The sequence below is a fragment of the Lissotriton vulgaris genome, chromosome 1_1 (genome assembly GCF_964263255.1).
Source record: "Lissotriton vulgaris chromosome 1_1, aLisVul1.2, whole genome shotgun sequence".
Taxonomy (NCBI): domain Eukaryota; kingdom Metazoa; phylum Chordata; class Amphibia; order Caudata; family Salamandridae; genus Lissotriton; species Lissotriton vulgaris.
The window spans coordinates 48,476,693-48,495,126 of record NC_141685.1 but is presented as its reverse complement, the minus strand read 5'-3'; the positions used below and the strand labels follow the sequence as shown (position 1 = coordinate 48,495,126).

At 42.3% G+C, this 18,434-nt stretch overlaps 1 protein-coding gene and 1 long non-coding RNA gene across 2 annotated transcripts in view; both read left to right on the top strand.

Annotated features, from left to right (window-relative positions):
- LOC147737174 (uncharacterized) overlaps window positions 1-14,400 on the top strand; it is a 52,074-nt gene extending 37,674 nt beyond the window's left edge. The window contains exon 7 of the long non-coding RNA XR_015295539.1: window positions 13,667-14,400. This is a non-coding gene — a long non-coding RNA (uncharacterized LOC147737174). The remainder of the gene's footprint in view (window positions 1-13,666) is intronic.
- A 621-nt stretch (window positions 14,401-15,021) lies between these two features.
- On the top strand, window positions 15,022-16,473 carry LOC147737173 (uncharacterized). The gene has a single exon (XM_086923021.1). The coding sequence runs from the start codon at window positions 15,022-15,024 to the stop codon at window positions 16,471-16,473; it is 1,452 nt and encodes a 483-aa protein (XP_086779147.1).
- The last annotated feature ends 1,961 nt before the right edge of the window (window positions 16,474-18,434 follow it).

The window sequence follows — 18,434 nt, the reverse complement described above, 5'->3', positions numbered from 1 at the left end:
TGCCTTGAACTGTTGTGAGCGTCTTGGGGGTGGGGGTGTCCCTCAGACTAGCGGTTTACTCTGTCGCACTCTCACATTGCATTTATCCTACGCACACCAACACCCTAAACATGCACTTGATGTTGGCGCAAAGTCTGGGCACAGGCATAGAAATTGAGCATTACATGGGTGTGTCAGTAGGACGCCACTCCAATGACCATGATGCAAAGATCTCATCAGGCTATTGATCCTTACAACAGGGTGCATTGCCACCACCGCTCTAGCTGTTAAACCCATGACAGTCCTCTGCCTTAAATAAGGGCACACTTGGTGTGACCCTCCAGGTCACAGGACCCGTCCTAGACCTCTCATAGTCCCTTGTTAGAAGTTGCACAGTGCTGGAGTGGCAGAAAGATCTCATGTAATTGGTTTTTTTAACTTTGTGGTAGATTTACCCCAGTAACGTCCAGTTGCAAGTTTGACGCAATGGACTGAAGAGTTGCCACGAGGAACAGATTCTTCTGCCTGTCAAACCACATGCCATTCACTATTTCATAGTGTTTTTCTGCTTTTATTTGCCACTTATTTTAGGCAGGTGGTAGATATATGCATGTGGTTGGTTGGGGGGAGATAGGTGAAGCAGGGGAGGGAAGGGGAAAGCATTTTCTAACAGAGGGAGTAAGGTAAATTGTATTTACATGATTAACAAAAATCTTACAATTACTACATTCTTAAAGAAAACACACCACTTTAAAATACAGACCAATAATTTTAACATTTCAAAAAATCCAAATTAGTTTGATTAACATAAACACAATTTATAGACATTACATCAGACCGTCATCTTTCCAGGACTTTATAGTGTCAATTAATATTTCTGCAATTTATGTGTGATATCATAAAAATTGTCCTAAATGTTGTCCTTAATTATCTTAGACTTCCAGATTTCCTGTGGGCACCTCACAAGTATCCCACTTCTTTTTAACAAGTATTAAAAATGTTGTAAAATTGGCGTTCATCTTAATAACCGTTGGTCTAAAACAAACTACCATGACATGTCTGCAGGTACGAACACCTCTGTCAATGAAGCAGTTTTTCAAATATCGTTTTCTTTCTGCCATCATTACTGCACATATACAAACAAAATGCAAAATACTTTCGTCCCATAGGTTGCATAGTCTGCCCATAGTCAGCTTAGATGGTCTCAACCAGGGCACTACATGTTTTAAGCCAGGTAAGTTGCGGAATCGTGCTTTCATAAAGGTGTTTTTGGTTTGTAGAGACCATGGTATTTATAAATATACTTGGACCTTAAGACTTGTACATTCCTGGACCAACATGCATGCGTGGGATCTCTTAATAAACAGTTCTTTGTCTTTTAAAAGTGACAAATATTTAACTGATTTGTTAATTATTTTCTTAAACTATGTACTGTTAAAGACATTTCCCAGATCTCAGCAATTGACAATTCTTCAAGAGCTTTTTTCAGATATTTAAAGGACAATTTTTTTCATTTTGTTTCATTCCTTTCCACAAAAATGTGCACATTGGGTTATTGATATTAGTTTCGATTTGTCTCCAGGTCTTAACATACTGACCCATTCTTGCATATTGTTGATTACAAAAACCAAATTCTAGCCTTATCTGAGCAGGTGATACATTAAGTGGATGCCGAATCAGATGTTTAAATGTATTTGTGATAGCATTATTTAATAATGCAGAATCCGAAACACAGAGTATTTCACTTCCATATAAGGCTCAGGAGCAATTTCGCTTTTATTACTTTTATTAATGGGGTATAAGTTGGGCCTCCCAAGGAGCTATAAAGTAGGTGAAAAGCCCCTTGTAGACTTTTGGCTCTTTTCTTCATCTCCATTTTATGGTATGAAAAAGATCCTTTCTCGTCAAACAGTATCCCAAGATATTTAATACATTTAACTTTTTATCTAGCTACCTCTTTTGGTGGTACCACTTGAATTGACTGCCCTTCCGTTTCTTGGTACTGACTTCCATTACTTTTGTTTTTGTTTTGTTTATTGTCATTTTGTTCTCAATTGAATACATTGATGTTTTGTTTATTAATTGCTGCAGTCCTAACCTTGTTTGGCTTAGCAGGACGACATCATCAGCGTATAATAAGTTTGATATTTGTTTCTCAGCCAGCTTTGGTGAGTCTGCTAACTTATTGTTCATCGCAAGGGTAAAGTCTGATAAAGATAGATTAAATAAATATGGAGCTAAAACACACCCTTGCTTTAAGCCTAAAGTTTTTTTAATTTTCCTCGAAAGTTTTGAGCCATTCCCTAGCCGGACTCTTGTCCAAGTATTGGTATATAACAATTGTATTGCATTTACAAGGCTGAAGCTAATGCCATAACAATCCTGTTTCCTCCATAAAATCTGCCTATTTACACAGTCAAAGGCAGCTTTATAATCAACAAAAAATCTATTATTAGGTGATTTTAACTACCACGTGGACGATCAGTCCAATATTGACACAGGAAAATTGATCTCTGCAATGAACACCCTGAACCTGATACAAAAGGTTACCGGCCCCACCCATCAAGCAGGTCACACGCTTGATCTTTTATTTACAAATTTGCCGAATGTCATGCTTATGACTCCCATTCCATTATTATGGACTGACCATTTTCTTGTGAAATTCTCTATAAGCAGCCATAGATCTAAAACCATAATAAATAAAAAACAAAAAGCATGCAGAAACATGAAAAAAATTACTTTGGCCTCCTTTTCTGAGAACTTCACGACAGACCATATAAACCTTAGGGAAAATGTACATCTTGGAGCTATACACCTGGAGTCTGCTATCCATAAGACACTGGACAAGATAGCCCCTATTCGAAAGGTGTACTGTAGGGAAAAAACCTCACCATGTTTTACTGACCAACTAAAACATCTTAAAACCCAAACAAGAAATGCCGAAAAAACCTGGCGAAAAACTAAAGACCCCAACGATCGTAAAATCTACCAAACCCTACACACCAAATATATGAGGGAAATCAAAGCAGCAAAAAGAACTCATATAGCTGAACGAATAAATAAAGCTGAAAACTCGTCCAAAGAGCTCCATCACATTCTAAAAGAACTTACTTCCTTTAAAAGTTTGCAAGAAACCCCAAAAACAAATGAATGGGCGGAAGACCTTTCTATGTTCTTAGACGAGAAAATTAAAAAAAATGTCAATTTTTTTAAATAGAAAATATATCTCTCCAACACCTGGAACAGGAGTTACACATGAATCAAGACATACACAGAAATGTCTCTTCCTCTAACTGGTCCACTTTTGAGTTGTTGGACAAAGAAAAAACCATGCGTCTAGGACGGAAAATTAAATCAGGCTCTCCTTGCGATCACCTAACCTCTAAACTATTTTCCACTCTTGCTCCAGTGTTGGTTCATCCTCTCTCCTGCCTTCTAAACACATCCCTGACAGAAGCGGAATTCCCTAAAATCTGGAAAGCGGCTAGAGTAAAACCACTATTAAAAAAGCCCGGTGCGGATGTAAACACTTTCTCAAACTACCGGCCCATTTCCTTGCTACCCTTCTCAGGGAAAGTATTGGAGGCATTTGTTAATGAGCAGCTGATAGGCTATCTCGAGAGGAACAATCTACTCGACCCCTCTCAGTCAGGTTTCCATACTGCCCACAGCACGGAGACAGCCCGGATCGAGGTCACTGATAATATCAGATTTGCCCTTGACAAACGTCAATCGTGCATTCTGGTACTTTTAGACCTATCGGCTGCCTTTGACACCATCTCCCATCACATCTTGGTCAGAAGGCTATGGGAGTGTGGTGTCAAAGGGCAGGTTTTAAGGTGGTTTATCAGCTATCTGTCAGATCGAACAACCACACTGCAAACAGATGAAACCTTAGCCAGCACACGGCCAGTTACAAGGGGTGTGCCTCAGGGCTCTATCCTCAGCCCCTCGCTTTTTAATGTTTATATGGCCCCGTTGGCCAACCTCATTAGGGCATATGGATTTGACGTGTTATCATATGCTGATGACACGCAAATACTAGTCACCCTTGGCCATGATATAAATGATACCAAAAAGCGCTTCAAAAAATGCCTGGTAGAGGTAAAAAATTGGATGAGTCTGAATCACCTACAACTGAATGGTGCTAAATCTGAAATAATGACATTTGGCCAAGCCAGTGTACACTGGACCCAGGATTGGTGGCCCCCGGAAATGGGGGAATGCCCTGTCCCAAAAGAATCCGTCCACAACCTTGGAATCCACATGGATAATAAATTATCCATGAAGGATCATGTAAACCACACTGTTGGGACCTGTTTTGGAATCATGCAAAGCCTACGCAGAGCTTTTAAATGTCAAGTCAAGTCAAGTCAGAGAATTTATATAGCGCACTACATACCCGGAGGGTCTCAAGGCGCTTAGGGAGGGGAGGACGCTTACTTGTCAAATATCCACGTTTTAAGTTGCTTTCTAAAAGCTAGGTGGTTCTGGGTAAGGCGAAGGTAGGTGGGGAGTGAGTTCCATGTTTTAGCTGCCAGGTATGAGTAGGATCTGCCTCCCATGGTGGTCTTGTTGATGCGGGGAACAGTGGCGAGGGCTTGGCTGGAAGAACGTAGTTGGCGGGAGGGGGTGTAGAAGGACAGTCGTGAGTTGAGGCATTCTGGTCCGATGTCGTAGAGTGATTTGTGTGCGTGGGTTAGCAGTCGGAAAGTGATCCTCTTATTGACGGGTAGCCAGTGGAGGTCTTTCAGGTGGCCAGAGATGTGTTCGTTACGTGGGATGTCTAATATGATCCTGGCTGAGGCGTTTTGGATTCGTTGGAGTTTCTTCTGGAGTTTAGCGGTAGTACCTGCGTAGAGGGTGTTTCCGTAGTCCAGTCGACTCGTGACCAGAGCATGGGTGACAGTTTTTCTGGTTTCGGTGGGGATCCAGCGAAATGTTTTTTTGAGCATGCGAAGAATGTTGAAGCAGGATGAGGATACGGCGTTGACTTGTCTGTTCATTGAGAGTGAAGAGTCCAGGATAACGCCTAGGTTCCGTGCGTGGTCTGTCGGGATGGGTGCTTTTCCAAGGGCTTCCGGCCACCAAGAGTCGTCCCATGCAGAGGGGGATGTACCTAGGATGAGGACTTCTGTTTTATCTGAGTTCAGTTTCAGACGGCTTTGTTTCATCCATTCGGCAACTTCTTTCATTCCTTCGTGTAGGTTTGTTTTGGCGGTGCTGGGGTCATTGGTGAGAGAAAGGATCAGTTGAGTGTCATCCGCGTAGGAGATGATGTTGAGGTTGTGTTGGCGAGCGATGGCCGCAAGGGGGCTCATGTATACGTTGAAGAGAGTGGGACTGAGTGAGGATCCTTGTGGTACGCCACAGATGACTTCAGTGGCTTCGGATTTGAATGGTGGAAGGCGGACTCTCTGGGTTCTTCCGGTGAGGAATGAGGTGATCCATTTGAGTGCTTTTCCTTGTATTCCGATGTTTCTGAGGCGTTGTAAAAGGGTACTGTGGCAGACTGTGTCGAAGGCTGCAGAGAGGTCGAGGAGGATGAGGGCGACTGTGTCTCCATTGTCCAGTAGAGTTCGAATGTCGTCTGCTGCTGCGATGAGGGCGGTCTCAGTGCTGTGTTTTGCTCGGAAGCCAGATTGTGAGGAGTCGAGGGATTTGTTGGCTTCGAGGAAGGCGGCGAGTTGGTTGTTGACAGCTTTCTCGATGACTTTAGCTGGGAAAGGAAGGAGCGAGATGGGGCGGTAATTTTTGAGTTCGGTGGGGTCAGCTGTGGGTTTTTTCAGAAGGGCGGTGAGTTCAGCGTGTTTCCAGCTTTCCGGGAAGGTGGCGGAGTTGAAGGAGCAGTTGATGACGTCTCGGAGGTGCGGTGCTATGATTGAGTCTGCTTTGTTGAAGATGTGGTGAGGACATGGGTCTGTGGGGGATCCTGAGTGGATAGAGTTCATCAGGCGGATGGTGTCCTCAGTGGAGATTGGGTTCCAGTCGTTCAAGGGGGAAGAATGTTCAGCATATGGTTGGGTGGGTTGGTCTCCGGGTTGGTTGTCGAAGCTGTTGTGGATGTCTGCAATTTTGTTGTGGAAGAATAAAGCCAGGGAGTCGCAAAGGGCTTGAGAAGGGGTGATGTCGTTGGAGTTGGCCGACGGGTTGGTAAATTCCTTGACGATGTTGAAAAGTTCCTTGCTGTTGTGGGCGTTGTTGTCTAGTCGATCCTTGAATGCTGTTTTCTTGGCCTTTCGGATTAGTTGGTGGTGTGTGCGGGTGGCGTTTTTGAAGGCGTCCTTGGTGCTAGTGGTTGGGTCTTTTTTCCAGGCCTTTTCAAGGGAGCGGCAGAGTTTCTTGGACTTCTTAAGATCATCGTTGAACCATGAGGCCTTCTTGCTGCCAGGTTTGCGTTGACGTTTTTTCAGTGGTGCTAGGATGTCGGCGGTGTTGGATAACCATAGGGTGAAGTTGGCGGCGGCTTGGTCTGGGTTAGAAGAGTGGGCTGGGGTGTTTAGAAGGAGCGATGAGGAGATCTGGTCGATGGTGATTTTGTTCCAGTTTCTTTGCAGAGTTGGTTGGAGGTGGTTGGTGGGTTTCGGCTTGTTGTAGGTGAAGTGAACGCAGCTGTGGTCAGTCCAGAGGAGATCCGTAGTGTGGCTGAAGGAGACATGATTGCTGGAGGTGAAGATGGGGTCGAGTGTGTGACCTGCGATGTGGGTGGGGGAAGTGACCAGTTGTTTAAGTCCGAGGTTGGCGAGGTTGTCCAAGAGGGTGGTGGTGTTGCGGTCGTTGTTTTTTTCAAGGTGAAAGTTGAGGTCTCCCAGAAGGATGTAATCTTTGGAGGGGAGCGCGTGTGGAGTGATGAAGTCCGTGATGTCTTCACTGAATTTTGCGTGGGGTCCTGGTGGTCTGTAAAGGAGGGTGCCTCTGAGTGTGGTCTTGGGGTCGATGTGGATCTGGAAGTGAAGGTGTTCAGAGTTGGCGAGGTTGACGTCAGAGCTGGTTGAGATGTGGATTGATTTTTTATGGACGATAGCGATTGATACCAAAAGAAGCACGCAGAGTCCTAGTTCAGGGCCTCATAATAAATAGGTTAGATTATGGTAACTCCCTTTTGCTTGCCATAAATGAGTGCCATATCAAGAAATTACAAGTTGTTCAAAACACTGCTGCTCGTCTGATTCTGGGACTACCAAAACGATCCCCCTTCCTGCCATGCCTAAAAAGTCTACACTGGCTCCCTGTAAAAAAAAGAGCCATTTTTAAAACCATGTGTCTGGTTCATAAACATATGTACGGCATAGGACCAAAATACTGGAACCGAAAATTGACATGGTGCCAGCCTGGTCGAGAACTGAGATCTAGCTCTAAGTTCCAACTCACGCCATCTAGAGTTCAAACAGCTAGAAATGGTGGACGCGCTTTTTCCTATATGGCACCACTCCTATGGAACAAACTTCCTCTAAACATCCGTACAACTATCGAACACATGAGTTTCCGAAAGTTGTTGAAAACATGGCTTTTTAGCTAGGCCTTCATCTTTAGGATCATTCACCATCCTTTTTCTGGGACTGTCCGCATGCGCCATGAGACTCCCTCACGGGATGTGATATGTTTGCGCAATACAAATATCCAGACTAGACTAGACTAAATATAATGGCTATTTTTTTGTTTGATATTTTTCCATTAAAATTCCCAGTGTTAACACATTTGTTGTTGTACCTTGACCGTGTACAAACCCGATTGGTTCGGTGGAATTAAATGGTTTTCATTAGCCCAATCAATTAACTCCTTAAGTAGAACCGATGCAACTAATTTAGCTTCAGTATCTTAGAGCGTAATTAATCTGTAATTGGACGGGAGGGACCAATCCCCACTTTTATATATAGGAGAAATTATAGATCCCTTCCATGCCTCGGGGACTGTTCTTGATTGGAGAGCATGATTAAATACTGGTGTTAGATAGCTCGACTAATATGATGCTTTCTCCTTATACAACACAGCGGGAATCCCACTTGGGCCTGGGGCGCCATTGGATCTCTGATTCTTTGTTAATATACATACTTGGTTTTGAGTTATCTTTCTTTTCTCCTCCAATTCATAGCCCAATCAGTAGAATTCACAGCCATTTTAGGAGTAGGATTCAAATGCATATCTATGAATGATACCCATTCAGATTCAGTTAATGTTGATGAAGTAGATTTCCTACTAGATCTACTCAGTTTGTTTACTAGAATCCAGAAGGCTCTTGAATTACTCCTTTTGCAAGCATATAGAGCTTTTGCCCACAACAATTGCTTTTCTTGCATTTTGTCCTTCCAGACCATTTTCCTTACTACTGTATTTATCTTTTTAAGTTTTACTCTGTAAATTAAATTAACTGGGGACTTTTTTACCAATCTCAGGATTCTGTTACGTATTTTTTTTAATTGATGGCTTTCAAACTAAATTTTCACCAATGAACATGCTGTTTTTTTCCTCCACTAACCTTTATTAGCATATTATTGAGATTGACTGGTAATTAATTGCTGTGTGAAGAAAGACCATTTTTCGACAGCATTCGAATAATCTCCTTCGAAGTGAAAATCAACAATTGCCTGCGCAGTGTGTGTAATAGAATCTTTGGTGTTATCTGACCAATAAAGTTTCTTATAATTTACTGTTGTTATTTCTCCCGGAAGTGTCATATCGTTTTCAAATCTTAGGCCATTTAGGTTTAACTCCATTATTTGTTGATCGTGGTTTGCTTATATCTATTCCCACTATCTGATAAGACAGAAATGTATGAAATAGATGCAACAATGCTATGGTATAATCTATTCTAGACCTATGACACCCTTCTTGAAAAGTCCATGCTGATGGCGAATCTTGGGGAAATTGCTCATTTAGCACCCTTAGACCTATGATGTATAATTCTTTTACAAGAGTCTTTCCGATTTTTTCATTCTTTTGTTCCCTCATGCCCATTGTTGATGATAATCTTGGAATTGACCATAAGTAATTTTGCCATTGTATTTCAACATCTCTATCGTAAGACCATAGCATGTTCATGTTATATTTCCCGGTAATAATAATCTCAGTTTGGGTGTCATTGTCCAGTTGCTGCGTTATCATAATTATCAAATTGGTCGCCATTGTTCTTCGTGATTATATACGTTGATTACTACATGAGATTTAATTATATTTTGCTCCTTGTATCGTATTTTGACAATTAGATCATCCTTTTGACTTGGGACGTCCATTTCACTTACCATTTTTAGCTCGCTTCTTCCATTCCCGGCCAAAGTCATCGAGAAAGCTGTCAACAACCAGCTCGCCGCCTTCCTCGAAACCAACAAATCACTCGACCCCTCACAATCTGGCTTCCGAGCCAAACACAGCACTGAGACCGCCCTCATCGCAGCAACAGACGACATTCGAACTCTACTGGACAATGGAGACACAGTCGCCCTCATCCTCCTCGACCTCTCTGCAGCATTCGACACAGTCTGCCACAGCACCCTCTTACAACGCCTCAGAAACATCGGAATCCAAGGAAAAGCACTGGAATGGATCACCTCGTTCCTCACCGGAAGAACCCAGAGAGTCCGCCTCCCACCTTTCAAGTCCGAGGCCTCTGAAATCATCTGCGGCGTACCACAAGGATCCTCACTCAGCCCCACCCTCTTCAACGTATACATGAGCCCCCTCGCGGCCATCGCCCGCCAACACAACCTCAACATCATCTCCTACGCGGATGACACTCAACTGATCCTATCTCTCACCAAGGACCCCAGCACCGCCAAAACTAACCTACACGAAGGAATGAAAGAAGTCGCCGAATGGATGAAACAAAGCCGTCTGAAACTGAACTCAGACAAAACAGAAGTCCTCATCTTAGGTACATCCCCCTCTGCATGGGACGACTCTTGGTGGCCGGAAGCCCTTGGAAAAGCACCCATCCCGACAGACCACGCACGGAACCTTGGCGTCATCCTGGATTCTTCACTCTCAATGAACAGACAAGTCAGCGCCGTATCCTCTTCCTGCTTTAACATTCTTCGCATGCTCAGAAAAACATTTCGCTGGATCCCCTCCGAAACAAGGAAAACAGTCACCCACGCTCTAGTCACGAGCCGACTGGACTACGGAAACACCCTCTACGCAGGTACCACCGCTAAACTCCAGAAGAAACTACAACGAATCCAAAACGCCTCAGCCAGGCTCATATTAGACATCCCACGCAACGAACACATCTCTGGTCACCTTAAAGACCTCCACTGGCTACCCGTCAATAAGAGGATCACTTTCCGACTGCTCACCCACGCACACAAATCACTCTACGACATCGGACCAGATTGCCTCAACTCTCGACTGTCCTTCTACACCCCCTCCCGCCAACTTCGCTCTTCCAGCCAAGCCTTCGCCACTGTACCTCGCATCAACAAGTCCACCATGGGAGGCAGATCCTTTTCATACCTGGCTGCCAAAACATGGAACTCACTCCCCGCTTACCTTCGCCTCACCCAGAATCACCTAGTGTTCAGAAAGCAGCTTAAAACTTGGATATTTGACAAATAATCCTCCTCCCCTTCCTAAGCGCCTTGAAACCCTCTGGGTATGTAGTGCGCTATACAAATCTTATAACTTGACTTGACTTGACAAGGTCTGCCATAGTTACTTGTTCTCTTAGCTAATGAGTAATAAACCTATACCCTTCCAATCTAAAAGGAACTAAAGCCCAAGTGTCTTGTAAACAAATGATTTGAAAACAGCACAAAGTAGCTAATTGGTTATTCTGAATCTTTGCTTGAACGCCATTTATATTCCACGAAATAATCGGACCCTTTCATTCATAATTGTTGGCCCCCTTAAAGAAACTTCAGATTGTAGATGTCAATCCTGCCTGACATTATGGAGGGCTGCTGTTAGCCAACCTAATTTGACAGTGTCAAATAATAATTCTCCTATTTTTTCCCTCTAATTATTTTAAAAGATGCCTGTTGGTCATACCTATGGGGTTTTTTAATATGGAGTATTTCTTATTATTCTCGGTTCTCATTTGGTTATGATTTTGTAATTTTGTTGAAACAAAAGGGCTAGGATAGGAAGATTGCAGGGGAGTTATTTTTAATCCCCAGTTCTGAAAGAGATTATGTTCTTGCATAATACGGCTGGCGGCAGTAGAAGATGTCCAAATTACTAATGTTGATTCGCGATTATTATTCTTGATGTGTCTAATTCAATTGATTCTATGCAGGTACATTTAATTTTCTTTAATGAGGGTACTGCATTACACAATTTTAATATGTTCCCACGAGTCAAGATATCATTTTTACCCCTAGATTGATATTCTGGCATAAAAATTACCTGCACCACTCCTTCTTTTTTATCTGGGTTATTTAATTTAATTTGTTGCAGCCTATTTTCACCTTGAGCATGTTCAATTAACCTTCCATTATGATTACTAACAGTTTGAGACCATGATTGTCGATGTTTATGTAACTGCTTCGTTTTGGTTCCCAGATCTTGTGGTAATTTAATATCCTTCCAGGTTTTTAACAAATCTCTATTCGTTTCATCTTCTCTAATACCCTCACTCTTTGCTCTATTTGTTTCCAATTGTGATGGCTTATTCTCCACCTGCTTATTACTTTCCTCCACTTGCAGCATTTCTAAGGACTGAATTTTCCCATTCTCTACCATTTCCATACTATCAGCTTGCTTGTTTAACCCCTTCGATGCTCATGACGAGCTCAGCTCGTCATGAGGCACAGTTGAGCTGTGCTGATGACGAGCTGAGCTCGTCATGAAACCATAGTATTCAAGCAGGTGCAGCACAGGAGGGGAAAACACCTAGCAGCCAAGGTGTTAAGCATTTATTTTTCATAACTGCTTTTACCTCCGATATATCCTTATTAAATAGAGGGTAAAAGGGTTTTGTTGGTAACATTTGTTTACCCTCACCTTCACAATATGATATTTGGTCATGGTTGTTTCCAGTGTTCAATCTCCCTATATCTGATGAATTTGTATTTTTTATACTTTTAGAAGCTTTATTTCTTGCTTTCTGTTGTTTTTTCCTCTGTCTTTTTGATAGATGAACTTCTGGAGCTGCATTTGTCAATGTTGATTGTGTCCAGCATAGGTGTATCACTTCTTGATCTTTTGTTTTATCATCTATTTTTTCTTTAACAACAACAGTATTGTCTTTACATTTTATTGTATCTTTAGAGGGGCAGTCGGTCTTGATGGGTTGAATTCCCACATTAGGAAAATTCCCTTTTACATTGTCAATTATCGTTTTTAAAATATCCGGAATGGTAGCAAGTTTGTTAATTAGCGGGGCACAACTACACTCTGCATACGTAGATATTGGCTGAGATTGTGCCCTTACTATTAAATTATTTGGCGTTGTTATCTTCTGCTCAATTCCGGCAACAGAGGATGCCATAGCCGTCAAGAGATCTATTTGGACCTCCATTTTGTTGGACTGATATGTTAAAGCTTCCAGATTTAATTGCGAGGTTTTGAAGAATAAATCCCAAATTGCTCCCGCGCTCCCACTTCCAGGTACCTGAGTACCTGGGCTATGGTGTTGCCCATTTATGAATGATAGGTCCTTATACTCCTCTTTTTGTGGTCCTTGAAAATCATGTCCCTCGTCACAGCCGCAGCACCGCAGGCCAAGGCTCCTTTACCCCTGCAGCGTCCGCCGCACGAGCAGCACCAGCAGTGCCTTAGCACTGCGGTGCCGGCAGTGGCCGTTCCTGCCCCCAAAACAGATCCGTCGAACTTAAAGCGCCCGTATAACAGGACGCGGGTGAAGCGGGAGAAACCTTCGGGAGCGGGAACTGGTCAAAAAACAAACCCGGGCAGTCGTCCCAAGCTCCGCTCCTCTTGCTCGTTAACTCCTCCTCGGCTCGGCCCCTCGGCTCTACTCGATACGCTCTGCACTCAATGCCGAATCATAGGCCGACAACGACTGTGAACACCAACAGAGGGAAGAATTGTGTTTTTCCCCCAGTTAGTAAAGAAAACAACATAAGTCTTGGCTGCTTCTGCTGCACCCCCAGAGTCTTATGCGTCTTTTCATTCTAATTTTTCTGTCTGGAAAATAATTGTGTCCTGATTTTCTGCACCCAGTAATTCCAGGCGCAGAAAAACCTAACAACTGATAATCAGGTGGAATAAAATGAACACATGAAAGTACGCCTTCATTTTATTGCCCTTGATTCATACTCTGGACCATAGTCGAGGGATAGGTCTAGGCATAGTCCTCGCAGCACATAATAGATTTGTTTGAGGCAGAGGCCAAAACTCAAAAGTCAGGATACCAGATACAAGTAGGCGGTAACTCAGGGCAGGGGAGAATGCCTGTTGTCCGTGGCGGAGTCCTTCCCGTCCCAGAAATCTGCATTACAAATTAATTAATAGTGTATATTATTTTAATATCAGTTTGGTGCCAGTCCATATGACTTTAATATCTGCCTTTGGGATTCTATGTTACAACTCCCTAGGGTATCCTTTGTGAGCTTAATAAAATGCTGAAAATTCTACAAATCCTCACTCCTACATCCAAGTACTCTCAGGCTACCATTCTACACTCTGCTCTGTCTGAAAAACAGCTCAACATTTTAAAAATCCTGCATTGATTTGGCTTGTGAATTATTATTTTTGGAAATGTACATGTATTAACTATTTAATTTTAATACTGTAGGTGATTGAAATTACGGACGAAGAAAGCAAGATTTAGCACTAAGCCACTAAATGTCAGTGCCATAAGAAGGATTATTTTGAAAAACTGAAGGACATCCAGCATTCTACGTTTAAATAATTTCCAAAAATTTAAGTGTGGCGAGGAAAGTACTCTACCTGTAAGTGAAGTCTCTAATTTTGCATTTCATTAACCCAGAGCAAAGCCATATCTGTGCACACAGCATCAGAAATAATGTAGAAAGACCACTTCAGCATCCTCATCTGAAATATTATCAGAAAGACAAATTGCCTCAGCATGACAGAATAACGTTCATCTAAAGCATCATGTAATTCTAGAGAGGAAGCACACACTGCATAAAAGAAAGTTACAACAAAAGGTTTCTTCTGCATACCATCAAAGAAAAGACGCTCCAAGAAGACTCCGTAGCTGACACGTTAACAACCAAAAGATTGGAAAATCACCTTTGTTCAACAACCGTTTTTAACCAGTTACACAAGTTTGAGACTATCTGCCTCTGGATATAACACTTCGACCCACTCTGCTCACTGTGGCGAAAACCTTAAAAATTCACAACTTTATTGTTTTCATGACCATCTCAGATTGTTTCCTTTTTATTGTGTACTGTTCTGTAATTCTATGTAAATCGCCTCAACATTCTGTTGTGCAGCAGTGATATGTAAAACTGTTAAATATAAAAATGGATTAAATGAGCACCGTTGCGCTATAGCTAATGTAAATAAATCCTCGTCTTCAGAACTACACCTTACACCAAACATAGAAAGGGTAAAATTAACTGATGTTCTGCGACTGGTGAGCCACAATAGTACTGTGCATGTTCTAATGTTTTCAGTTACTGCCATTACGTCAGTGCAAAAAGGTACTTCTCAGTTTAATCATTAAATATCAGACTAACACCTTATCACTGCATTGCTAAGAACCTATACAAATAGATTTGAGAAAAACTTCAGTCACAAAATAAGTTGCTGCCGGAGAGGCTATAACCAAAAGACTTTTATCTGCTAGAAACATTTCAACAGGTTTTACAGGGCTGCTTCGAGACATATTTTGCTTAATTCAAATGTTAAGCAGATTACACACAATTTCTTTTAGAGATGAATACTGAACATTATCTACACAAGCCAGACTCTAAAATCTAGTTCAATCTTACGGTGGCATATAAGCAAGAGAAAACTAAATGTAACTCTAGAAATACACCTTATAAAAACACAGGCTGTGAGAACAAATTCAGTGTTCAAACCCGCCTCAATCAAAGCAAAATAACCCAAGTTGGGGAAATAAGTTACCTGTACCAAAAAAAATTCAGCCATCAATCTCATCTCACTGAATTTGAGAGAATGCACACTGGGAAAAACCTCTCTCAGTGCTCAGTGTGCCAAGAAAGTTTCATCAGTAAATATTATCTCATTGAGCATATGAGAATCCACACTGGGGAAAAACCTTATCAGTGCTCTGAATGCCAGAAAAGGTTTAGTGTCAAAGCGAGTCTATATCAACATGCATTAACCCATTCTTTGGAAAAACCTTACCAGTGTGCTGAATGCCAAAAAAGTTTCAGCCGTAAATCTTATCTCACTAAACATATGAGAATCCACTCTGGGGAAAAACCTTACCAGTGCCCTGAATGCCAGAAATGTCTCAGTGACCAAAACAGTCTCACTCGGCATATAAGAACCCACACTGGGGATAAACCTTATCAGTGCACGGATTGCCAGAAATGTTTCATTGAGAAAAGAAGTCTCACTCTTCATATAAGAACCCACACTGGGGAGAAACCTTTTCAGTGCTCTGAATGCCAGAAATGTTTCATTGACAAAAACAGTCTCACTCTTCATGTAAGAACCCACACTGGGGAGAAACCTTTTCAATGCTCTGAATGCCCAAAACATTTCAAAATTAAATCACTTCTAACTGCACATGTGAGATTCCACACTGGGGAAAAACCTTATCAGTGCTCTGAATGCCAGAAATGTTTCAGTTTAAAACATACTCTCACGCGGCATTCAAAGATCCACACTGGGGAAAAACCTTATCAGTGCTCTGAATGCCAGAAATGTTTCATTGACAAAAGAAGTCTTTCTCAACATGCAATAACCCATACTGGGGAAAAACCTTATCAGTGCTCTGAATGTCAGAAATGTTTCAGAGACAAACTCAGTCTCACTCAGCATATAAGAACCCACACTGGGGAAAAACCTTATCAGTGCTCCGAATGTCAGAAATGTTTCAGAGGCAAACTCAGTCTCACTCAGCATATAAGAACCCACACTGGGGAAAAACCTTATCAGTGCTCTGAATGTCAGCAATGTTTCAGAGAAAAACTCAGTCTCACTCAGCATATAAGAACCCACACTGGGGAAAAACCTTATCAGTGCTCTGAATGTCAGAAATGTTTCATATACAAACTCAGTCTCACTCAGCATATAAGAACCCACACTGGGGAAAAACCTTATCAGTGCTCTGAATGCGACAAATGTTTCATTGATAAAAGCCATCTCACTCAGCATATAAGAACCCACACTGGGGAAAAACCTTATAGGTGCTCTGAATGCCAAAAATGTTTCTGCCACAAAAACAGTCTTGATAATCACATAAGAACCCACACTGGGGAAAAACCTTATCGGTGCTCTGAATGCCATAAATGTTTCAGTGAAAAAGGCAGTCTCTCTCACCATATAAGAACCCACACTGGGGAAAAACCTTATAGGTGCTCTGAATGCCAGATATGTTTCAGTGTAAAAGGCAGACTCACTCAGCATATAAGAACCCACACTGCGGAAAAACCTTAACAGTGCTCCGAATGCCAAATGTTTTTCACCCTTAAATGTAATCTCACTAAACATATGAGAATCCACACTGGGGAAGAAAATTAGAAAAGATTCAGAGGAAGAGATCATTTCAAGCGCCATAAGAAAACACACCAAAATATTTTAGTGCTCTGAATGCCAGAAAAGCATCAATTTAAAACACAATCTCACTCTACATGAGCAGACGCACACAGGGAAAAAACATTACCAATGCTGTGAATACCAGAAATTCCTATTTGATAAGCACAGCCTCACTAACCATAAGCGATTCTCCATACTGATGAAAAACCTTATGAGTGTTCTGAATGCCAGAAAAGCTGCAGAGAAAAACGCTATCTCACTATGAGAAACTCCACACTGGAGATAATCTTTATGCCAAAAAAGCTTGTATCTGAAAGACAGAATCTGAAAGAAATATTATTGTTCGCTTGGCGTTGTTCAATTATAGCCCTGCTCCCATCTTCTATCTCTGCCCTTCCACTCAACACAATGTGGTTAGTCACTGCAATATCATTAGATGAGATGAAGTAGGATTAGAACAGGGGCACTGATATCAGCTGCATTACTCGTAGGCAGAGGGGTAGAGGGAATTTCAGATTCATTAGTTTGCTTAGATAATCTCTTTTGTTTTTCTGTTATCCCTTTATCCTGGTTCCCACCCCGTGCCTAAGCCGAAGCAAATGATAATTAGAGACTTGCAAGCCTGTTTTCTATCAAGTTAAGTCTGTCATAAATGGGGAGACATGTCTTTTAAAAAATGTGTTCAAGTTTGGTCCAAAAGTCCAATCCCAACTCAGCGGGAAACACAACACCAGGACTCAATATCGATGTGGGCTCTTCCGTGATGGCCTGGCATGTAGCAGGACTATGCGGAGTTGGTGGTATTGTACTTCCCCCTACTTCATCAAATTTCTGAATTTTAGCTTTTCTTTTGACACTTAATGTTGGAGGTCCAGAATGCACAGTGTGAAGGTTAGGGGCATTTCTAGATTTTAGCATGGCGGCTTCACATACTGGGTTGCAAGGCCAGCCTCCAGCAATTTGCAATTGTTGGTTGCCCTCTCGCACGTCATTGCCTTCTGGCCTTGTAAGATCAATATTTTGTAGGGGGTTTGGTGAAGATGTCTGGGCCAAACTTCCCATTGATGCCCGTTTGTTGAAAGCAGGGTCAAGTGGCAATCTTCTTTCTGTCAGCTCTATTTCGTGGGCCAGAACGGAAGATGCTCTCGCAAGAAACTGGTCCAGGGTACCCACTATTGACCCACCATTAGTTGATTTCCTGCCTCTCCCAGCCTTAGGAGTGGTAATTTCCGATGAGGTTTAGAACAACTACATCTTTGAGTGTGTAAATGATAGCTAGTAATTAGATAATCTACAACAAATGGCAGGGTATAAATCATGCACCATAGTGGAGATATTAGGGGGGAACCCCGTCTCGTCCTCGGTCGTTCTCGTACGGGCTCAAACGGGCCCGCCCTTGGCCCGGGCTTCGCCCGGCGCCCGCCCGCACGCGTTCTGCTAAGCGGGGGCCTCGAGCCGTAAAGTAGTGCGGTGGGCGGGATTGCACTTCAGCCCAGGTGAGTGTAGTTAAGGGGATTCTGGTGTCTGTAGTTCCCCAAGCTTCCTTGTAGCAGAGAACACCCAGCAGCAACAAAGTCTGGCTGCAAGCAAGCATTTGTTGTACACACTCAGTCAGCATAAGGTTTCACACACTCAAGGACTGAACTCCAGGCCAATTGTTTTATATCCAGTTATAGTTGTTTTATTTTTAGAACCAACAGTTATAAAAATATACTTTTCTTGTAATGAGTACTCTCATGTAATTCTTTGCAAAGGAGCAATAAAGGTTGTGCACACAAGGGATACAGTATTGGAAGTAAGCAACATAAACCTAAAACACACTATAGCATTGAGCTCAGTGGGTTTTCCACATATAAGTACAG

Coding starts and splice junctions, on each gene's coding strand:
- LOC147737173 (XM_086923021.1), top strand. CDS start 15,022: ATGCACACTGGGAAAAACCTCTCTCAGTGCTCAGTGTGCCAAGAAAGT.